The sequence below is a fragment of the Paramisgurnus dabryanus genome, chromosome 3 (genome assembly GCF_030506205.2).
Source record: "Paramisgurnus dabryanus chromosome 3, PD_genome_1.1, whole genome shotgun sequence".
NCBI lineage: Eukaryota > Metazoa > Chordata > Actinopteri > Cypriniformes > Cobitidae > Paramisgurnus > Paramisgurnus dabryanus.
In genome coordinates this window covers 45,841,532-45,865,987 of record NC_133339.1, presented here as the reverse complement: position 1 = coordinate 45,865,987, position 24,456 = coordinate 45,841,532, and the positions used below count along the sequence as shown (strand labels likewise).

Below are 24,456 nucleotides of genomic sequence, written 5' to 3'. Positions count from 1 at the left end.
TCTTGAGTGTTTTTACCCTTAACCACACACTCTACAGTTGGTCGGTCGGCAGTGGTGGCCAAATCACCGTCCATCTGCTCCTGGCTTTCAGCTTTCTTCCTCCTCCTTCCTCCATATCCAGAATGAAGCTAGTTCAGCGGCCTCATGACCCTGTTTCTTACTCATCCATGCCTAAAGCTGACATCAACCGCCATGCTGATTTGGGAGGAAAAACCTCTACAACCTATTCCCACAGGGAACCGCTACAAACTCCTCCCATGGCACGGTCAGCTCAACTAGGATGATTTTGCGATCTTTGTCTGTCCACAGAACCAAGCTGGTGGTGAGTCAGCTGGTCTTCCAAAGAGTCCTGGTAGACCAGCTTAAAAAGTGACCAAAACACTGCTAGACCAGCTTGCTACACCAGCTAAAACCAAGCTGGGAGACCTGCTAAAACCAGCTAAACAGCTTATGCTAGTCTTAGCTGGATTTTTCTGTAGGGTATACCCAGCTAGAAGAAAAAAAGTTCTAAGAACGTTCCCTGAAAGTTTCCAAGGTTCCCAAAAACATTCTGCCAACGTTAAAAGTGTCCAGTTTTTTTTTTTTAAGTTCTAAGAACGTTTCTGGGTTGTCTGAACGTTAGAGGAATGTTACATTTTACCATTTTTAAACGTTATGACAATGTCATGTTTTAATGTTCACACAATGTTTAAAACAACGACTGTTTATTATATTGACTTGTTTAATTGTTATGTAAATGATAGAGAAACATTGCATTTTATTATTTTATAAAACATTATTTCTGAATGTTCAGTAAATATATTGCTGTAGAAAACACAATTCACTTATTAGGTTTAGATGTTGATGTTTTGTTTCATTTTAAGTCACCATTATTGTGATTAGTGTTTGTTTTAGTTGGACTCTTGACACTTGACTTTTTGCTTGCTAGTTTTTTCCCTGGTTGTGTTAACTTTGTGTTAATGCCCCACATTTGTTATGAACATGTAAAGTTAATAGTGTAATTCTGTGATTAGTGTAGTGTAATTATATTGTTTAGCACAAATTTCTCTATAGCCTATTCCCCAACCTGCTTTATTTACCGCATTTATCACATCTTGTACCAACTTTCACTCGTGCGTGCGCGTACCACGCACCCAGGTGAACGATGACAGGTAGTGCGAGAGTGATTTGAAATCAGACTCCTCGATCGTATGATTTCTCGACTCGATGTTATCTGCATGTCAGTTCTTGCGGCACTACGTAAAGTTGAGCACTCCTAAAAAAAAAAAACTCCCACTAGGGACAACCTGAATGAACTCAGCATAAAACGTCTGCGCCTCGTCCATTATTTGCAGGAAAAATGATCTCTTCTCAGCGTGAGAAATAAGGTGTGGCCTGTGATGCGTGTCTTATGGTGAATGCGTGAGCCTTGGAGCCCTGCTATTAAATAATTTAAAAGAAAAGAAAAAACTCGTTATGGTTGGTCATTGTTTTTTATTCTTCCTGCTGCAGCTGTAGAAATTCACTGATCAGAGATGTAGGAAACTGGTTGTACTGGTCGTTTGCATAACTTGTACAACTCGTTTGGGGAAAGCAGAAGCCATTCGACTATTCACTCTGAAGCATTTAACGACAATTAAATAACTTTTATGACATTTTAAGACCATGAGGTCGAGTTTACCTGCTGGTTCATCTCTGAACAGCACGCGCACTGTCTTCGCGTGGATTTATCGATTGTTGTGCTTTCGTAACCTGAAACTGCTTCCTGTCCTGTGTGCATGCATTTTACTCATTTACTGGAATTTTATGAGATCGACGTCGTCGTCATCATCACCAATATCAGAGGACTGGGACAAAATATATGAGAGGTGGGTTCAGATGCTGTGGGTTATATGAGAAATATTGATTTAAAAAGTTAGAATTTAATGTGGTGCTGACACCTGGTCCTTATTACCTCAGATTCATTCATACTGTATAGGCTGCTAAATAAGCAGGCACATTCACAGGTATAAAATAAAGTATACTTGAATGTACTAAAAAATACCAGCAAGTACATTTTAGTAGGCTACAATTGTTTTTGCTAAATAGTGTAAAAGTTAAATAGTCAACATTTGAAGTGTTTCATAAAAACAAAAACCCATACCTGTTCTTGTCATAAGGCAACTTTGATGAACTGTTTTGATCCACTTCAAATGTTGACTAGTATTTTAATTCAAAGTATACTGCCCTACAAACCAAAGCGCAGTAACATTTGGTCAAAATTGAGTTAAGGGTTGTGTCTTGTGTGACAAAGTCTCCTGGTTCAATTGTGTCCCATTTCAGAGAAACGTGTGTTGCATGTTGAAATGCATGTTTTTACTGGCTGGTTTAAAAAACTTTAAGGGCATTTTTCTCAGTTTCAGTGTATGAGTAGTTACTGCTCTTAGCCTTTGTAGGGCAGTATAGATCTATCTACTTCAGTAGCCTAGCCTTCCTCAGTGCACTTGAATAAAGTATAAGCCAGTAACAGGTTAGCTGTGTGCCAATTCAAGGGCTGCAATATGAGACCTTAAAAGCTAAGCACTCGAATATAATGGCTGTGTCCCAATTTAAAGGCTGCGACCTTCTAAGAACCGATTGCGTCACAGCAGCGCGACTTGAGGCTAAGGCCGTCCCAATTCAAAGGATGCTTAGAATGAAGCTTCAAAATGCGTTCTTCCCTGCGTTCCAGTTCGTTTTTATGACCTTCCCTTGCTAACTTCCCTCAGTCTCGTTCACTCGGATGTACATGCTTACGTTGTACGAGTGCCCGCTACTGCTGAAACACTTGAAGTAGGTTCAAATGGATCGCCCTAAGCCCTTGATCACATGGAAACTGAAGACCGCCCCCTCCATGTGCAAAGCGCGAGTTGCTGAAGTGACGTCACAATCGTGATGCATTGTGGGATATGGAGCTGCCTGAAGTGTACATATGAAGTAAGCTGTGTCCCAATTCAAGGGCTGCGACCTTATAAGCATGCGACCTTATAAGGTGAGCACACGGTCTTTCAAGGTGGGAGCCTCAGAAGTTCACGAAGAGAACTGGAATGAGACGGTCTAAACTTCGGAGGACCCAAAATTGGCTTCACCTGCTGCACGCGCCCACCTCGCCTGTCAGCAGGACACAGCGGAGACGTTTCTGACTTAATAAAATAAATATGAAATCAGAAAAATATTAATTTATTTGAGAAAATATGACACGTTGATGTAGATTAAACTATTTAACAGTATATCAAATTAATCAACCTTAGAAATATACGCAACTTAAAAAGAATAATATTAACACAACATAACTTATAATACTAACGCCGCATTCACACTGGGCGTAAGCGTTGACGCTTCCCATTCACTTTTAATGGGTGACATCAAGCGTTGGCGAACTGAATTGTGGATCCGTTGGCACCACGTCAGTGCCGTTGCTCGCGGCAGAAGTTGAACATTTCTTAACTTTTCAAGTGGCAACGCGTGCGTCAGCCAATCATATCGCCTTATGCAAATAACCTAGGCAGAGCCAGCCAATTACATTGATGGAAGACCGGAGCTTGTGTTGTGGCCACAGTGATTGGCTGTTGGCCGCGCTTCAGACAAGCCTTCCGTTAAGCGTACACACTTACGTGTGAATGTGTGAATAGTGTGAATGTACCGTAAAACAGTGACAAGAATTTTTTTTCTGATGAATACATTTTTATTTAATAAAGGTTTTAATTGTTTATTTTAGAATATCCACCCATTATATGCAGCCATTGCAGACGCGTAATAAATCTTGGGATATCCTCGGCTGTTAAGGATCCATTCGTTCTATCCTTAAAAGCGCGGAGAAATGAGGACGCATTTTGAGGCTTCATTCTAAGCATCCTTTGAATTGGGACGGCCTTACCAGCTTCAAGTTGCACTGCTGTGATGCAATCGGTCTTAAAATACGTCCTTAGATGGTTGCGGCCTTTGAATTGAGACACAGCTGCGTTCCAGTTCGTTTTTTTATGACCTTCCCTCGCTAACTTCCCTCAGTCTCGTTCACTCGGACGTACGTCATTGCTTACGTTGTACGAGTGCCCATGTAGGTTCAAATGGATCGCCCTAAGCCCTTGATCACATGGAAAGTGGAGACCGCCCCCTCCATCATTTGAACTGTGCAAGGTGCGAGTTGCTGAAGTGACGTCACAATCGTGTTGCATTGTGGGATATGGAGCTGCATGAAGTGTACATATGAAGCAGACTCGGTCAAAATCGAGGGAGTGAGGGTCTGTCCATACAAACTTCCCTCGTCCACTTGACGAACCGGAACGCACTTCAAAATGGCGACAGGGATTCCCCCGAGGGGAAGTGTTTAGGGAAGTTTGCGAGTGTGCGTGTCTAAAACTGGAGTGGAACGCACATCTTATTTCTCCGCGCTGTTAAAGATAGAACGAATGGATCCTTAACAGCCGAGGCTATCCCAAGATTCATTGTGTGCCTGCAACGGCTGCATATAACGACTGGATTTCTTAAAAAAAACAATTGAAACCTTTAAATAAAAGTGTGTATTTATCAAAAAAAAAATTCTTGTCATTGTTTTAGTGTTATAAGTTATGTTTTGTGTTAATATTATTCTTTTTATGTTGCGTATATTTCTAAGGTTGATTAATTTGATATACTGTTGAATAGTTTATTCTACATCAACATGTCATATTTTCTCAAATAAATTAATATTTTCTGATTCCATATTTATTTTAATAATTCCCGCTGTGACCTGCTGACAGGTGCGGTGGGCGTGTGCAGCAGGTGACGCCAATTATGAGTCATCCGAAGGTTAGACCGTGTCTCATTTCAGTTCTCTCCAGTTCTCTTCGCAAACTTCTGAGGCTGCCACCTTAAAAGACACCGTTTAGGTCGAGTGCTTATAAGGTCGCAGCCCTTGAATTGGGACAGGGAGTGCCTCATACATCCTGAAAAGCGAAGCTTCTGGCTCTTTGATCACCCCCTGGTGGCTGGATCGCCCTCTCCATGCAAACAAACGGGTCTCGGGTCATAAATTACACTTCCAATAAAATTTTCTGAAAGATGGGCTGAGTCCCAATTCGCATACTATCTGTCCTAAATAGTCCTTCTTCACAAAAAAGTACATTTAGGTCGTAGTATAAGTAGGCGAATTGGGACTCAGCAATGTTTTTTTGGTTTCTTTAAAGGGAAACCAGGCAAGTCTGCGTAATATTTCTCTACGAGCTCCCCCTAGTGTCTGAAAGTAAATGCTTTCAAACACACCGTCGTAAAAACGAACCGTTGTCCCTCCCCCTTCGGAACCAAGTTTATCAGCTTATTTCCAATCCAGTTATGTTTCCCTACCGTCAAGGGTTTTCAATGCTTCTTCCCCGCTCTGCCATTTGCAATAATCGCTATCCGTGTTTAGCTCGCCTGCCTCTGTGTTGTTTGCCGTAAAGTGATCCTGCTTCTCGCGATATCTGAGACTTTGCGAGAATGAAGGACACCGGGTCGGATACAGCGAACTTGCAAGTGGGGTATTCTTCCTACACCTACAGACAGTAGGGGCGGGCGAGAGTCTTCATTCGTCCAGTAATGAGTCATTTAACCATATACCGACTTACGAAGATGATTTATTAACATAAAAATGCTGCCTTGTGTCCCTTTAAGGAAGTTGTTATCACGTGACGAATCTGATTGGTCGAGTGAACTTTTTGAAGTCAAGTTCGAAAAAATAAAATGCCAGCTTAGAAAGCGGCTGGATCACAAATTTAGTGTTTAAAGTTATATTTTCACTTTTTAAACCTTTTGCTTGCTTCTCTAGCAAGAAATTAGTATTGTAGTTTTCAGATATGGGATTAGTTATCACAAAGGCGCTTTCTGTTTATATTTCTAACAAAAATCTATAACGCTGCTGCATATAAAATCTGTCCGAATGCGTTTTCCTGAGCTGCCTTTATGCCACCAAAGTCTTTTAAGCATATAGGAAGCTATTTGGACACAGTCAGCTTATTCTAAGTGTACTGAACTAAATGGTGTCACAAAAAAGCTTGTGTTGTTAACGTAGAAATCATGTGACCAATGACAAACAAAGCTTTACTTTCTGCTCAGTCACTTTCAAGCGTACTTCGCTTTGCATGTCAGAATGTTTGAACCCACAAGGTTTTTTATGAATGATTTGCCTTATTCACATTGTATAGATAATTTTGTATTTATATATATATATATTTGTGAATGTAAACATTATTCTTTACAATACTTTGTTGAATCGTATGACTATTAACTCACACTGGAATTTATTGTCAAACTTGAATGAGTAAATGTTGTCTAAGTTTCATTTGTACACATAATATAATTTTTTTTCTGAATTTTATCAGCTTATTGCTTTGTTGACAGAGCTTCTTTCAGTATCGACTGCTATGTTTTATTTACTAACAGATGGCGCTGTTTTCAACACTCATGAATATTCACTACGGTTGCGTACACTTAAATGTACCAAAGACAATTTTTTGTATATTAAGTATAGGGTGGCCATTCGTGCTAGTTCCGCCGGACGCGTCCCGAACATGTTTTCGGGTGCGTTCTCCGGAAGTCGCGTTCCTCGACCGCATACGTCATCGAGGTTCTCACATTTCAGTTAAAATACATTACAAAATTAAGATTTATTTCTTTTAAGACATACAATCATTTTGTGTAGTTTCATTCTTACCTTGAAATTTAACGGTTGCTTTTCTGAAATTGAATCTGAAATATTAAACCTGGATGACGTATGCGGTCGAGCAACGCGACTTCTGGAGAACGCACCCGAAAACATGTTCGGGACGTGTCCGGCGGAAATGGCACAAATGGCCACCCTAATTAAGTACAGAAGGAGGCGCCATGATATTACCATAGACTGTAAAAAAAGATGGACGACGCCTGTTCGCTGTCTTCCATTGGTGAAAAGTGAAGCCGCCAGTGTCCCGACATGGCGCTGACATCTTGGGTCTTGAGTCTGCGCAGTAGCGATTTCGGGACCAGTCATGCGCAGTAGTGAGCAGGAAGTGAAGCCGCGAAATCAAAACCGCGCCCTTGCTCTAGTAGAATGCGCATATCACACGATATCACAGCTGTCAATCATGACGTGACACCACAGTTTTTATATTATTAAATAACTAACTAAACACAAACCTATTTTAAAAATAGACATTTGAATGTACATCAGCGTGATAAAAACTACATTAAATGACAGAAACCAGCTTCGGAAAAAAGATAATTGAAGTGTAATTAATTTTTTTAGTTTGTCTCAAGTCCCATTGAATAACATGGGGAGGCGGGGTTTATGACCTATACTGGGACCAGTCACTGGGGGGCGATCGAGACGTTTTGGCTTCACTTTTCAGGGCTTGTGCGGCACGCTTGGATATTATGTAGTCCCCGAAAATAGTCCCCTGCTATTGAAAGATACTAAGGGGACTATTTTTGGGCCATGCGTAATATCATTGCGCCTACTGCAGCCATGGCAATAAAGTCCTTGATTATAACACCAGATTGAGAGTATAGTTCCTAGCCATATCTGCCTAGAAAATCACAACTTTTAATTTTCCGTCAGTCTTAGTACACGATGGAACTACAGAAGAGTCAAGTTTTAAATAGGAAAAATATCCAAACTCTTTGGTTCAATGGATTGTGCTAAGCTACGCTAAAAGTGCTAGCAGAGATCGGCCGAATGAATTCCAGAACTGTAAAAACTAATGTTTAACTCTATGGGAGCTGGAAAATGAGCATTTGTTTAAAAAAAAATTGGAGTTTCCCATTGAGACCGATTGCATCACCGCAGTGCGACTGAAGCCTAGTAAGGCCATCCCTATTCAAAGGCTGCTTAAAATGAAGCCTCAAAATTCATCCTTATTTCTCTGCGCTGTTAATGGATCCTTCAAAGCCGTCTCCGCTGTGTCCCACTGACAGGTGCAGTGGGCGTGTACAGCAGGTGATGCAAATTATGGATGCAAATTAAGGCTATACCGTCTCATTTCAGTTCTCTTCGTGGACTTCGGAGGCTTTGACCTTCAAAGATGAGCACTCGCCTTCTGAGGTTGCATCCTAAGAAGGTCGGCGCCTTTGAATTGGGACACAGCTTATATGTTAGAAATGCAGACACTCCTTTTTTTAAATGGATGAATATTGAAACAATCCAAATTTGTCTTAATCTTAATGTATGCACTTTAAATGTAAATATGTTACAACTCAAGGTACTTTTTTATTTTCTCAGGGCTGTTATAGAGGCTGAAGAGACCTGGATTGAATCAGTTAATACTGAAGAGGAGGTAAGTAGGCTAGTGTTTTCTTAAAATCAGAACCTCAAATTTTCATTCATTTTGTCAATTCAAACTATTTGTGTGTGACAAATAAACAGATTGAATTGAAAAATAAATTGAATTGAGATATTTAGTAAGCTATTTCCTAAGTTCATTATAAGGTTCTCCTACTATTGTAAATAAAATTCTTATAAAAACTCTCAACCTTATTTTTATCTTACATTTGCTTAAGTAAATATTAAAGTAGGAGAGGCTGTGCTGTATTCACGCACAAAGGGGAGGATGCAAAGCGGAGTCCACAACAACCTTTTCAGCTCTGACTTATTTACGATTCAGCACAGCCATGAATATATAATTATATGACCAACTGTGAACAGTGTTTCACATATGTTTACATAAGGGTAAGGGTGTTTTGCAATGATACACAGAAACATTGTGTACAGCGGACATACAGTGTTTTATTATTAACAAACCACAGCTATAGAGCTATAGACCAGAATGAAGATCAGGGGTCTCATTAATAAAACTGGGTGTAGGATCCTTACTAAAAGTTTACATGCGGCCAAAAGCAAAGATTTAGTGCCATATCATACACCCGGTGCTATTAAGCGCAATTCACGACACAAGTGTCTTTTGCTAGTTTTAACCCAGCACTATTATCATGTTCACGTTTAGCGTCACGTTGTTTAAATAGCAAATGCATTTGCACCCAATTTTGCACCCATGGCTGTTCTGGTCTGAAAATGAGGTGGGTCCAGGCGCATATTTTGAGGCAACTAAAATAGACTACGCCATTGACTAACTAAAACCTGGTCTAAAGTCTAAAATCAATGGCGCAATATTGTTTTTGTTATTTAAAGAGCATGTTAGCAAAATGCGCCTACAAACAGCACAACAAAGCGCGTTTGCTTATCACAAACATCAATGCAATTAGCAATGCAATTAAAAAAATAACAATTAGCAATCTCCTTATTTTATTAATTAATAAATTGCATGTAAGAAAATGTTTATTTTAGTGAACCTATAATGTTTTTTCATGCAATAGTTAAAACTATTATAATGAGGACATAGAGAATAGCCAGCGTTTGTCTGAGATTTTAATGGCTGTATCTCTACACTTTGAGATTTGATGATAAAAGGCACAGTAATTATTGTTATTTACACTGCGTTCTGTCGTTATTTAATGGTATATGGCATTTGATGCCATCTTGTATTCAATGCAATCGGGCCATCTTCTCCGCCTGCGCTCCCGTAGTGGACATTGTGATGGTGAGACAGCGCTGATTAAATATTAAAACGTATTTATTTTTTACAAAAAGAGGTAGGGCAATGTGAAACAATAATCACTCAGTACAAGCACAAATAACACTGCTGGATTTAATCTGATAATGTGGATCTAACAGCCTGATCTCACCAGAATTCGTACATATTTTCCGAATTGGCTAATTTATATGAACTCATCCGAAGTTAATCTTGCAAAAACGTAGGATTCTCATGAAAAGAACAACAACAAAACCTTACCCCACACCTAACCCCAACGTCTCAGGGGTCAAGGCAAATCGTACAAAAACTTACGAATCTGGTCATTGATGAATTAATACAAATTAGCCAACTCATAAAATATGTTCAAATTCTTGTGAGATAGCGTTGGATCTAACATATTATATGGAGTGAAATAATGTGTGTCTGGCATCTATACTTATAATCATTCATCTGACATTTACTTTCTTCAATCTCACTTAAATTCACAACCTTACGATCTGTGTCGCCAATTCCCCTTGTCTCCAGAATGTGCATACGCAACGGCTCAGAGTTTGCTTAAAGGGACACTCCACTTTTTTTGAAAATATGCTAATTTTCTAGCTCCCCTAGAGTTAAACATTTTATTCTTACCATTTTCTAATCCATTCAGCCGATCTCCGGGTCTGGCGGTACCACTTTTAGCATAGCTTAGCACAGGGGTAGGCAACGTTGGTCCTGGAGTGCCGATGTCCTGCAGAGTTAGCTCCAGCTCTAATCAAACACACCTGAACAACTAATCAAGGACTAAAGAGTCACATGATAACTAAAGGTAGGTAAGGTTTTATCAGGGTTGGAACTAAGATCTGAAGGACGTCGGCACTCCAGGACCGACGTTGTCTACCCCTGGCTTAGCATAATCCATTGAATCTGCACTGTAAAAAATCCAATTAATGAAATGTTGGAAGGGCAAAAATATATAAGTTAAACCAATTTTCTTGTTTGGGCTTAGTTGAGTAGACATATTATTTTAAGTCTAGATAAATCTGTGTTTAAAACATTAAGTGAATGGTTATTTCCAAATTCAGTCAACATCAAGAATGGCTATGTTGACTAAACTAATTAAGACAAATCTGGTCAATATGTGGACTTATGACAGCTATGTTTCCTGACAACAAAATGCTCACAATATTACTGTTATTTGGTAACAAAATGTAATTTTAAGAGTTGTTCAGGCGTGAATGTATGTGCTTTTAGTTTAAATATGCGGTCGGTTAATATAGATAGCGTCTATTTAAAAATGTGCTCGGACACTTTCGGACGGAGAAGAGCTCCAGATGAGCTCCAGAAAATCACAGACACTTAAGCGCTCACACCCCGCCCAGCGCAGCCTCGCCTCGGCAAGCCCATCAGAAACCGACTGCTGGCTCTGATATCTCTGTGGCGTTTAAACATGCGATTTAATTCATTTTAATTTCTTATACTTCATAATAAAAGGTTTACCGGTATGTTTTAAATCATATGTTAGGATTGCACTTAAATGATATCGCTGTTGAATGATATTTCATATCTTTCACATTTTTTATAACTGGGCTGCGTACTGCCTGCGATTTTGAACTTCAGAGCTGAAGGTGCGAGTGGAGAAATAGTCCCAATATCATAACAATCTTAAAACTTATAAATATACCCGTGTGTGTACCCGTGTGCGTGCGTGTGTGCGCGCGCGCGTGCTCGCGCGTGTGCATGTATGTATGTATGCCCGTGCGTCTGTGTATTGTGAATTTAAAATGTTTTAACTCGGAAGGATCTGGATCACAGGTCATTTCATCTGAGATCAATCCGCACGCAACAGCTGGAATCACTTACTGATTCACACAAGGGAGGACACAATAAGTCAGCCGTTTCCTCAAGTTCACGTCAGGTAAGTGTTTGTAATTAAATGTTAATTTTAGAATATATTAATTGGCAAAGACGCAAATACTCGACGTTTTTGTAATTATATTTTTGTAAAGATACATTAGAAGTGTGTTATGTTACGTGACCGAAGTAAAGTGGAGCTATTTTAGTTAAGATAAAAAGCCTGGATATAGGGTTGGTTTACCGGACAAAGTTTAGAACTCGGTCTTTATTATAATTGGGACATTTTTACAAACAAACCTTATATAATACAATACTGGCGTGCATTTTGAGACAAAACAATAGCACTCATATGTTAAGAGATGTCAGTAAGTTATTTTAGTCAGTGAAAAGCCCTGTCCGAGAAAACCGCCCAATAGTGTTTAATTATGTGTGATGTCTGAGGGAAATTTGGCCTAACATTAACGTTATTTAGGGTATAAAGTCTTTCACCGTCAAACTTTATTATATTAAACATGTTATTTATGTATGTGTGTGTGTGTTTATATTCCTCTGTTTATCAAACCAGAGCGGAGATGATGTGAGGGGCAGACCAGAAGGATACATAGCGAGACAGTCTCCGCTTGGACTGGCTGAGGAAAGTCTCCTAAATGGCCCTGGTGATGTTCTGACTGACTTTGGAGGCTTTTTGGACTGTTTTATGCCCTCTATTTAAAGAAGACTTAATTCTGTATGTTCAGTCTGTATGATAAGTGAATAAAAAGCTTTTGTTTTTATGTGACTGAAGTTAATTATTTTATTTACAACACCAGCATAAATTATTTGATAAATAATTTAAAAATGTTATTAGAAAAATCCCAAATAATAAATATTAATTGAAGTAACACATAAAACATTGAGTGAATACTTAAATTTTAATTGACAGAGTCTTTGCTGTAAGTTTTTAAAGATTCAACTGATTAAAACATTTTAGTTGAATGAACTATAAAGCTAATTGAGCCGACATACTTTTTTATATTTGAGTCAAATTTGGGCCAACTAAAAAACATCAATCCAGGTAACACTTTGGAGACAGAAATTGAGTGAACGTAAAATTTCTGTGGAACTAGTTACTAAAAAATAATTCATTGAGCCAACAATTTATTTTTTACAGTGTGATTAGACCATTAGCATTGCGCTAAAAAATAACCAAAGAGTTTAGATATTTTTCTGTAGTTACATCGTGTACTAAGACTGACGGAAAATTAAAAGTGATTTTCTATGCAGATATGGCTAGGAACTATACTCTCATTCTGGCGTAATAATCAAGGACTTTGCTGATGTAACATGGCTGCAGGAGGCGTAGTTATATTATGCAGTGCCTGAAAATAGGCCCCTATCATTTGAAAGTTAATTAGGGGACTATTTTCGGGCACTGCGTAATATCATTGCGGCTCCTGCAGTCATGTTACAGCAGCAAAGTCCTTGATTATTCCGCCAGAATGAGAGTATAGTTCCTAGCCATATCTGCATAGGAAATCGCAACTTTAAATTTTCCGTCGGTCTTAGTACACGATGTAACTACACAAGAGTCAAGTTTTAAATAGGAAAAATATCGAAACTCTTTGGTTATTTTTGAGCCTGATGCTAATGGTCTAATCAGATTCAATGGATTATGCTAAGCTATGCTAAAAGTGCTAGCGCCAGACCCGGAGATCAGCTGAATGGATTCCAAAACGGTAAGAATTAGGGATGCACCGAAATGAAAATTCTTGGCCGAAACCGAAAACCGAAAATGAGGAAACCAAGGCCGAAAAACCGAAACACCGAAATAAATTATTATGCCAATTATTAGTACAAATGCATTAATGGCCATCACTGTGTACTAACTTTACTAGGGGTGTGTGACAGATCACAAAACTCACGGTTCAGATCACATTACAGTTTTTGAGGCACGGATCGGATTATTTTTCAGATTAGAAAAAAGGGGGTGGGGAAAATCTAATAATAAATAAAGAAATTACAAACATTTATAAAAAAGAACAAAGCTGCACATTAATAAGGGCTAACATTAGCATTAGGTATAGAAATCGAATTAAATGAGTCATAACACTGTCTTTATTGTATAAATTAAATATATTATTATTTTTAGAGCTGTTTGTCTCTTTGTTAGACTTAAGTAGGTTAATTGAGGTTACTGTCTCTTTAAATAAGCAGAGACTGGTTTATGACTGTAATCTATACATACACTTAAGAAATAAACAAATGTCTTTATAAGAAAAAGAATACTTTGGAGATCATTTTGTTTATATGTGCCCTGTCAATAACAGAAAGATTACGTTCGCTTGTTTGCGTCTCACTCGTGTGTGCACTATTGAGGGCACTTAAACGCGCGCGCACACAGAGAACGAAGGCGAATCCCAAACAGCGCAGCATAAAAACGTTACGTTGTTTTTCATTGCTTTATTCGGCACATGTATGTTAATGGACTATACAGTATGAGACACATTTGCGCGACTCTCTCTAAAGTTTACACATCAAGAGTTCTGATCTTTGAAGGGCGTACTCACTGTGATGATCACGTCTGTACTGGACACAACCGCATGTGCCTCTGTGCGTACTTTAGCGCCTTTTTGCGGTTAAATACATCTACGCCGCATACATGTTGCTTCAGACAAGCACGTGCAGGTCGCGGTTTCTGTTTGCGTCATCACAACATTTCGGCCGTATTGTTTCAGTGATAAAAGCCGAAAATGCTCTTTTGGGCCATTTTCGGCCGAAAAATTGTGTGTGTGTTCGACTCATATTTAACAATACAGAATAAAATATTTTATATCTGACTATCTATTAAAGATTTGTGTGTTATCTATAATCATGTAGAAGAAATAAGTAACTAATAGCTTTTTTGGAGTTTCTTACCCAAACACATCCTAAATTTGGATGGACAATGATGACAAAAAATTGATCTGAATGTCTCTCTTCAGACAGTACCAGCCTGCTCTTTAAGACACACCATAAAGAAGGACAGCAGCCTGAAAAAACGCTTTAACTTTTTAGTGCCTCTTCTTCAGTGGCGAGATTCTTTTACCTCAACCGAGTGGCAAAAGCTCCAGGATGCTCCACTGCCTTATGGATGGAAAGGACAGGTTTCTAAAGGTAAACCATTAATTTTTACTCACAGAACCAAATGATAAATGTTTACATGTTTATTTCTCTCTCTTTTAAACCAGTGATAGGCAATACCCTTTCTCTTCTTTGGAACCCATCTAACAGTCGTCTCTTCGATCGAAACAGTTCACAGGAGTGTGTGCGTTGTGCCGTGGTGGGTAATGGAGGTATACTGAGAGGATCGGGCCAGGGGAAGGTCATAGACAGTCACGATTATGTTTTCAGGTTTGTGTTCTCCTGGTTACTTTAAGGGTGTATTTTTAATAAATGCAGACTATGACGATCATAACATTTATCTTTGTCTTTAGGTTAAATGCGGCAATAATCAAAGGCTTTGAGGATGATGTCGGGACAAAGACATCTTTCTATGGCATCACCGCAAACTCTCTGAAGACATCCTTTTTGTCTTATTATAGAGAGGGATTCACGAATGTCCCACGTGACCCGGTAACTCAGAATTGGGGAATTAACATTTGTTTTGTTTTAAATGGGTGTGCAGATGATAAAGTTGTGGTCAACAATACTGTTTCCACAGGGCATTCGATATGTTTTTATCCCCGCACAAACTCGAGACTATGTCATGTTGGCGGCCGCCATCCAGGGTGTGTCTATACCTTCAGGATTTGATGAAGGTGATAGGTGGGTGTAATAAGGACACATTTTGTTCATGCTAACATTTCTTAGAAGGTTCAGTGTGTCATTTCTGGAGCACTTAAAGAGGCCAAGACCTTTTTAAGATGTCAAATAAATCTTTGGTTTCCCCAGAGCACATATGTGAAGTTTTAGCTCAAAATACCCCACAGATCATTTATTATAGCATGTTAAAATGGACGCTATGTAGGTGTGCAAAAATGTGCGGGTGTGTCCTTTCAAATGCAAATGAGCGGTTTGTCGCAATTGAATCTCAGTTGTGCTGTGAATTATTTTCTCTCTCTCCTTTTCTCTGCACTAAATGGCAGTGCTGTAATTGGATAGTGCAAATTAAGGGGCGGTATTATTATAATAAGAGCTCTTTATGACATCATAAGGAGAGCCAAATTTCAACGACCTATTTTCTCATGTGCTTGTAGAAAATGGTGTACCAAAACTAAGTTACTGGGTTGATCTTTTTCACATTTTCTAGCTTGATAGAAGCACTGGGGACCCAATCATAGCACTTAAACATGGAAATAGTCAGATTTTTATGTCAGGGCCCCTTTAACACGATTGCAAAAATAACAATGTTTTTAAAGTAATTTAGTTAAAGCAACACTATGTAGTTTTTTTTACCTTTAAATAATGTCTCTAAAATTATTTCAGTGATAGAACAACTTATAACTGGACAAATTGTACTGTTGCTGCAACCTGAGCAGCCTCCTAGCTGCTACAAGCACACTCTGAAAGTGGTGGTGGAGGGTAGGAAACACAGCCCCGCCCCTCCCCCTGCCTGCAGAAGAGTGTCTGATACCAGGCACTGTTGCGCTTTTCAACCACATGGGGGAGCTGTAATTCATTTTTACTTGGAAACTACATAGTGTTGCTTTAACGGTTGTGATAGTAATCGGTCAGAATATTGAGATTATAAAGTCGTAAATGTTAGCTTTAGTTGTGTTTCCTTTATTTTCATACTTCACATTATTTAATGTTTGGGTCTTTAGCGACCAAAAATAATGATTATCGAACATCGATCTCTAAACTTCAGTTTCGATTCTTTAAAATAGGCCCTCAAGATATTTTGGAAATAATCCTCAACAGTTCAGAATGATCCATCCATACTTCATTAAGTATGTCACTAACAGGTGAATAATATATATTTAATATTTAATATAAACATTAATCTACACATGCTTTTTTGTCAGATTTATTTCTTGATTTAATGAAATGCAATGCTCTTTTGATCGTAGGTTTCTAAACTCCCCACAGATGAAGGAATACAGAGATATATACATGCCCAGCACAGGTGCACTGATGCTCATGGCTGCTTTACACACCTGTGATCAGGTCAAACATCTTTACTGTTTCAAAACATAATAAAGTCTCATTAGTTCATGCATAAGCTGCTGCAACATGAACAGCCTTTTTAAATCTTTGTTATTGTTAGATATAAACAAATATAATAGATATTAATAATAAGGTGCTGTAGTTGTGTAACTGTGAATGGAGATAAATAATGCATTAACATTCAGTATATTACTTTTGAGGAAACTATATGTATGAATGATTTAAGGTACTGTTGTTTTATGTTGTGGCTTTTCTCTTAGGTCTCTGCGTATGGCTTTATCACAGACAATTATGAAGACTTCTCAGAGCATTATTTTGACACAAGACACAGGCCTTTGTTCTTCAATGTCAACCATGACAAGAGGATGGAGGGATGGCTGTGGAAGCAGTTACACACTCATAAAGTCATGTGGCTGTATCAGAGATGAGCAAACAATACAGTTTATGTCTGAAAGACTCTTGCATACGGTCATGATTTTACCAAGGTCTCCATCATCATCATCATCATCATCATCACAGCCTTCATCCTGCTCAATGGATTCATCACACACTGAAAATGTACAATGAGCACTACAATGAGGAGCACATAAATACCCACCGATAGTCTTTATTTGGACTTGTTTAGTGTTACACCTATGAACCTTAATCTCTTGCCCCAGTGATCCAAATTGCTTTTCTTTTTGATCCTCATCCTGGTCTCCATCATTCTCATTTATTTGGTGTAATGTGTAAAAAGATAAAGATCATCATCAAGTATTTGTCCTTTTATTTATATTTCATCACCTGTTTCCACACACATCTGTTCAATAAAACCCGTCAGCCGAGTTTAGTCCCATTGTATTAGTAACGTATAACACTGAGCAGATGTTTAAGAGTGATTTACATATGGTTCCTTCTCTACTTGGGAAGAACTATCCAATTGTTCAAATTCAAATTTACCTTATTGTTCCTGCCATGTAATGTAAATCTGTATTTATCTAGGCATATATGAATTATAAGAGTTCTGTACATGGTAATGACATGACATATGAGCCCCAAACACGATTTTTTCCTCCTCCTTATGTAAACCCAGCTAACAGAAAAAAGTTCTAAGAACGTTCCCTGAAAGTTCCCAAGGTTCCCAAAAACATTCTGCAAAAGGAAAAAGTGTCCAATTTTCTTGACGGTCTAAGAACGTTTTTGTGTTGTCTCAACGTTATAGGAATGTTACATTTTACCATTTTTAAATGTTATGACAATGTCATGTTTTAATGTTCACACAATGTTTAAAACAACAACTGTTTATTATATTGACTTGTTTGACTATTATGTAAATGATAGAGAAACATTGCATTTTATTATTTTATAAAACATTATTTCTGAATGTTCAGTAAATATATTGCTGTAGAAAACTTAACACAAAAAATATCTGCTTTATAATTGCTTTATTATAATAATTGGGACACACAAACCTCAAGAATCAGAGTATGAATCTCAACCATGGTGACAAATAAAATTGTAAAAAAATCATTATTTATCCATGCTGCAGTGCATGCTGGGAGTCCTGAATGAGATTTGTAATTTGTTGATACCCAGCATGCATTGCAGCATTAAGTTTTTCATTTATTTGTCACCATGGTTGAGATTCATACTCTGATTCTTGATGTTTCTACGTCCCAATTATACAGCGGATATTTTTTGTCCAAAGTTTCTAAAACTCCTTAATGACAAACTGTTGTGAAAGTGCTGGATCTCATTTACATCATTGACAGAAAACAAACTTTTGATTAGTAAATTATTTAGGTGATGATCTTTACCATTATGTATCAACCACCACAGAATTAAACTATTAACTTTACATGTTCATAACAAATGTGGTGTATTAACACAAAGTTAACACAACCAGGGAAAAACTAGCAAGCAAAGAGTCAAGAGTCCAACTAAAACAAACACTAATCACAATAATGGTGACTTAAAATGAAACAAAACATCAACATCTAAACCTAATAAGTGAATTGTGTTTTCTACAGCAATATATTTACTGAACATTCAGAAATAATGTTTTATAAAATAATAAAATGCAATGTTTCTCTATCATTTACATAATAGTCAAACAAGTCAATATAATAAACAGTTGTTGTTTTAAACATTGTGTGAACATTAAAACATGACATTGTCATAACGTTTAAAAATGGTAAAATGTAACATTCCTCTAACGTTGAGACAACAGAAACGTTCCTAGAACTTAAAAAAACTGGACACTTTTTCCGTTGGCAGAACGTTTTTGGGAACTTTCAGGGAACGTTCTTAGAACTTTTTTCTGTTAGCTGGGAACCTTGTGGATTTAAAAGACTGCTGGAAAATAGACAAAACATCTCAACATAACAGACTGTGACGTTACAGTCGTGGATGTATGCCCCAAACATTAAATTACACTTAAAAACACATTAAAACACTGCTAAGTTAGAGCTATATGCTAGTTAATTCTATATGCTAGCGTTTGGGCTCAGGTTCTTCTATTGATGTTACAGTTAAGTTTTGCAGGTCCATATTAACAAAAAAAAAAAAACACCACAACTTACCACTCAGAAATGTCTATTAACAATCTCCAAACAATTGATTATTACTCAAAATCTGTATCTTCGTCTGATACAGACTCCAACATACACCTGCCGCAAGTTTTGCCTGATGCATTTTTACGCCCAGCTCCACATTATAACAGTTTTTTACAGACGCTAGGACACATTTCTTAATACTTAGGTCACTTTTGCAAAACTCTTCACACAATTCTCCTAACCAACTTTCAGCTTGGCAAAGCAGATCATTTCACATTCAAAATGCACTACAACTACCAAAACACTTTATTCAGGTCTCAAATCAACTCGTTTTTCCAAAACACTAGCAAAGGTTAACAGCCGACAAACACACTTTGTCACCCACGAAACAATGACCTAAAAAACACTAACAACATGTAGCATTATACATTATGATTTCTGTTTATAATTCACTGCAATATATGTTACTGGAATGAATCAGACATGATGCAGAAATCTTCAATATTTTCTTTATTTTTATGTTTTTGCACTACGTATTTCCAAAAAACAAGAATTTGTCTACACAACATCCACTGATACAGATACAATAGTAATGCTAATCTACTCGGCCGTGGACAGCTGTGGCTGGTCCAATTGTTTTTATAGCATTTTATTTTAGGATTTAAAATATATTACATTAAAATATTACTGTAGAAATGTAGCAAATTGCTGTCTTATTGAGTTTTGCATTTTGTTATTGCTTTGAACATAAGTTTAACAGTTTTGAAAACATTATGGAAGCATTTGAAAATTGGTCTGTACGTATAAAGAGTTTTGGCAGTTGTTGTGTCTGAGTGAGAAAATAATTCATGAAATTTGAGATATGAAGTCATTGAATGCATTTTGTGCCAAAGCAAATGATAATCGATCCTCAGTTTAGCCCACATAGACTTATGTTGTGCTCACTGAGTTTAGCAAAAGTGACAAAAAAAACTGCATTTAAAAGTTTTGGTGTGAACAACCCCTTAGTCTCAGCCTCAGACATCACGCCCACAGAATGTTGGCTAAACGTCTGATGTTTATCGTACACTTTTTCTTGGAAACCCCGTGGGAATGTCGAAGTCATCTTTTGATTGGTTGAAATATACTGGATTTCCAGGAGACACAAGTGTCGCGATTAGTTTCGGCCCCTGGAAAACAAAGCTCTGACGTTCCATTGAGGAAGAGAATCAGTTGTTCACGTGGATAATAATGACCAGTTATCATGATCAGCTAAACATTGAATTCTCAAAAATATGCAAAGTTCGCGGTATAGACTCTTTTTTAAAAGACATCCAAGAGTTTTGCTTAAGGCAGTTAGTGGAGTCAAAAAGTTTGGTTTTCCTGAATTGCTTGTAGGCAGTGGTGTAGTCTAGATTTTTGTAGTGAGTATACTGTGATTTTTCCCTCTCACCCTTATGTTCACTCGTCCTAGCCCATAAGCACCACCACACTCACAGATGCATACAGTATAGATATTCATGTAACTAAGAGCATTCTGAAAGTGTACTCATAACACATAAACTGAACGTGTTATCAACATGTCAGTTTATTATAAGAAAAAAAGACTTTAACAGCCAATGGGTTTACAGCTGGGGAAACTGGACTGATTTTTAGACTGGTTTAGTGTTAATCAACATCTAACTCAGGGACAAAAGTTATTTAACTGTTAATTAAAATTAAATAAATCTTCAATCTGTGGCTAACACATGCATTAAAGGAGAAAAAATATTAAATTCTTTCAATAGCTATTATCTGACAACTATTGATAACATTACCATGTGTAATTTAATGGTGTAAATGTTTTTAATTAATACACATTTAAGATGACCATGAAGTTACTCTCATTTGCATAGTCATTGATATAAAAGCTTTTTTTGCATATAATATAAGCATTGTTTAAAAATGAAAATAGGCTTTTACTTAATTATTATTACAAGACCATAATGTAGCATATTAGACACCCAAACCAAAGTGAAGAAAATGATCTTTAATTTGCAAGTCTGAACTGAACATCAACGCAGACATGAATTTCCTCACAGAAGTTTAAGATCATATACATCTTGAACGTAGATATATAAATTAACACAGAGAAGGAAAGTTTAACACTGTGAAGCACAAGCAAACATACTGAAAGCTAAAACCATCAGGATATAATTACGGGCTTATTTTATTGTATTTGGAGCCTTACCTCCAGATAAAGTAATAAACTGGACTGATTATTTAAATGTTGTTTACTCACATGTGCGTTGTAAACTCTATGGATTTTATGTTGTGCACTGCTCCACTCGTCCTTCTCTTCTCCACATGGACTGTTTGTTTACAGTGTCGAGTGAGCAGCTACACTGCAGGTTCGACTTCATTTGGCGCTAAGCAGACCTCATGGTGATGTCAAAGTACCGCGAGAGCGATTCAAAGCAGATTTCTCCATGTGATAACTGGAGTCTCTCTCGCGGTACTTTGCTGTCACTCACTTGTGGCGCAACACCAGTCTGCTCCCCAGTCACTTTCGCGTCACTATAGTAATTTTATTTCATAGAAATTCATACGCCGATCGGATCGCGCAGTTCGGCAGGAAGTATATTGCCTAATATGTATTTCAACCCGCTAAGGTAGCAAGTGTGGCATTCTAATGGTCAGTGCTTCACATCTATATTATGACTAAAAGTTTAAAAATGTCACAAAACCATGCTGTTACGCATCCTCGCGCTATTTTTAGTAGGTATACGGAAATCCTTGACAATTTCTAGTGGGTATACGGCGTATACCTGCGTATCACGTAGACTACACCACTGCTTGTAGGTGTTAAAAAGTGGAGAGATATGCTACAAACAGACGTTTACCGGGAGCGTCTCATTGTTGTGGCTGTTTATGAAGTGCACAACATTGTTCTATGTTGTTTATTTAGAAGCTATTCGATTGCGGCTGGTTATTTCAATAACTGACTTGTTGCCAGGTGGCTCGTTATTGTGGGGAGTCCGAAACGTGACGCTAGACGAAACAAACTGTGAGTGACTGTCTGACATGTCCAATATTATGAAGCTGCAGACTCGGAGCCTGCAGCTACAGACCCCCGCCCAGAGAACCGCATTCTCAGATCCCTCGTTTTTCGATACAGCGATCAAATTAGATCGGAAAAACATTTGAAGAAACGTGAGTATCGTTCATTTAATTAAGCGAATTATACTTATTCGAATTCTTTTTTAATGAAACTACTTTAGCTCATCCATACACCAACATATGAATAGTACATTTAATATTTGTAAAGATAGATAGTAACAACGTATGTTTTTTCGCCTTTTTTCCCCCGAAAACATTTATAGCTAAATAACATAGCTAGCTAACGTTAGCTTTTAACCTTGGACTTTTTGTAGACAAGCCATTGTAAAAATTTGATTAAAATTTGTTTACATTAAAGTAGACCAATTAAATACATTAAGGGGCGGTTTCCAGGACTAGGATTAGACTAGTCCTAGACTAAAATAAATATAAGAGCTGCCCAATCTGAAAACAACTTACTGACATGTCTTAAAATACATCAGTGGCCTTTGCTTGGCCTCAAAATGTACACAAGTAATGTTTTTAATAAGGCATGTTTGATCAAACTAGTTGTTTTTACTAAGGCCTAGTCCTGGTTTAAACTAATCCCTGTTCAGGAAACCACCCCAAAGTGTGTTTATATCAAAGAATGTCATCATTAATTATTTAATCACATTTACCATTTGACCTGTTTTTAATTACCGGACCTTTTCTCCTAAAACTATCATTTGAATTAATTAATGCAGGGAAAATGATTTTACTTTATATAATTTATGTATACTACTTAAATGAGTTCTTAAAAAAGTAAGTATTAAAATGAATTAATATCAGTTTAACTGTGATATGAAGTTGTTCCCAGCCATTAACAACACATACAATTGACTAATAATCAAATGTACTATGCCTACACTATTTATTAACCAGACTGGTATTAACATGTCAGCTAGAATGTGTCATTTTGGCCTTTTGTTTGGGTTTCTTTATTGACTATGTGGATTGGTCTTAAAATTTGAATTTGACTCTCTGTCTCTTTTTTAAAGATGGATATAACAATTCAAACGGAGAATTCACTTCCAGAAATTCCAAAATGTCACACATGCTGCAGTGATTTTCACTACCATCAAAGTCGTTCCCCCTAAAGCGACGTGTGCCTGTCTACATGGACAGTGAGTAGCAGTGTGCTATTCTTTTTCAATACCTCAAAGAAAAAACATTGCATATATGACAATAATAAACAATCCAATTGACAAACATGTTTGGGCCTACCTCAGGAAAAAGAAAACTACAAATAAACTCCACTTCATTCTTGAAGTTCAGTTGAGATATTAATTAATTAGTTGATGTATTTATTTATACAGACAGGCCATCATTCATGGCCTATGTGAAATGCAGGCATTATCCTGGCAGGAAGCTGAGCAAGATTCCTCCGTGGCCCTTCTTGTCACTCTAGGTATGCTTGTAATTTGTATTTGCAAAAAATAATATTTTTTATTACACAACATTTTGACAATGGCATTCATCTGTTATTTTAGTGAAGTCGAGGAATTTGACAGAGCAGTTTCCAAAAGACAGAAAAAGAAGGAAAAAATCACCTACCAGAAACTAATTATTTTACCTTATGCATTTACATTATTTTACATTTATTCATTTAGCAGACGCTTTTATCCAAAGTGACTTATAAATAAGGAGTTCTTTTTAATGCAATTGAAGATGAAAAGTAAAGTCACTAACACAATTCTTTCTTCCTTTTTTCTTTGCTTTCTCCTGTTTACAGCAAGATGGTGTTTAGGTGTTTGTTCAATAAAGTACATAATTGTTTATTATTGGTGTTTTGTCTATTCTTATTTAAGTTTTGCTTCGCATTCAAAATATAAAAAACAGGTTTTGTAATGTTAGCATGATGTTAATAAGACCATTACAGGTTGAACTGAAAGAAAAAATGGAATTTTAATAAAAAATATAAAAAACATTGTAGCAATATAATATTACATAATATTTTTCTAAAGATAGTTCAATCTGTAATTGTATCCCTTCCATCAGTAATTTTCTTTTAATTACACCCACGCTCAAAAAAATAACTACTGGGTAATTTGTTAGTCAGAGAAAACAATTAGTTTTTTGGCACATGCATTAAGCCGTGAACGCAAATATTTATTTGGAATATTAAAACGTGACCGTAATATTGCATCCTATAGACCCTTTTACAGCTCACGTGATCAAATAGCCTGCGCGCGCATTTGGGCAACGGAAGTAGTGTTATTCCCCATTGGTTCTAACGTGGTAGCAACTCAGAACGTTCATTAAAACGGTTTCCCAGCATCAAATTGTCTGGTTGTTGCGTTTGGTTGCTCAAATATAATATACTAATATACGTATATATGTATCTGGCA

General features: G+C 37.3%; 1 protein-coding gene and 1 long non-coding RNA gene across 3 annotated transcripts; both read left to right on the top strand.

Moving 5' to 3' along the window:
- The first annotated feature begins 1,305 nt into the window (after positions 1 to 1,305).
- st6galnac2 (ST6 (alpha-N-acetyl-neuraminyl-2,3-beta-galactosyl-1,3)-N-acetylgalactosaminide alpha-2,6-sialyltransferase 2) lies at positions 1,306 to 17,886 on the top strand. Of its 2 annotated transcripts, XM_065285400.2 has the most exons (10): positions 1,732 to 1,847; positions 7,973 to 8,078; positions 8,207 to 8,261; positions 14,312 to 14,483; positions 14,558 to 14,720; positions 14,804 to 14,942; positions 15,031 to 15,134; positions 16,196 to 16,273; positions 16,379 to 16,475; positions 16,736 to 17,886. In XM_065285400.2, coding segments are annotated over exons 2-10 (978 nt in total). In that variant the 5' UTR covers positions 1,732 to 1,847; positions 7,973 to 8,076; the 3' UTR covers positions 16,904 to 17,886. The 2 variants fall into 2 exon arrangements, with proteins under 2 accessions (XP_065140779.2, XP_065141472.2); XM_065284707.2 differs by lacking the exon at positions 7,973 to 8,078 and having other exon boundaries at positions 1,306 to 1,847; positions 16,736 to 17,885.
- A 2,617-nt stretch (positions 17,887 to 20,503) lies between these two features.
- On the top strand, positions 20,504 to 23,887 carry LOC135744995 (uncharacterized). Its single transcript, XR_010530916.2, has 4 exons — positions 20,504 to 22,180; positions 23,107 to 23,232; positions 23,425 to 23,516; positions 23,599 to 23,887. It is a non-coding gene; the product is annotated as an uncharacterized lncRNA (long non-coding RNA).
- Positions 23,888 to 24,456: the final 569 nt, after the last annotated feature.

What these genes read in the sequence shown, in the direction of transcription:
- st6galnac2 (XM_065284707.2), top strand. Translation starts at nt 1,645, where the DNA reads ATGAGGTCGAGTTTACCTGCTGGTTCATCTCTGAACAGCACGCGCACT. An exon ending in GGATTTGATGAAGGTGATAG is followed by an intron (nt 15,135 to 16,195) that starts GTGGGTGTAATA and finishes TCTTTAAAATAG; the next exon opens with GCCCTCAAGATATTTTGGAA. An exon ending in CTTTACACACCTGTGATCAG is followed by an intron (nt 16,476 to 16,735) that starts GTCAAACATCTT and finishes CTTTTCTCTTAG; the next exon opens with GTCTCTGCGTATGGCTTTAT.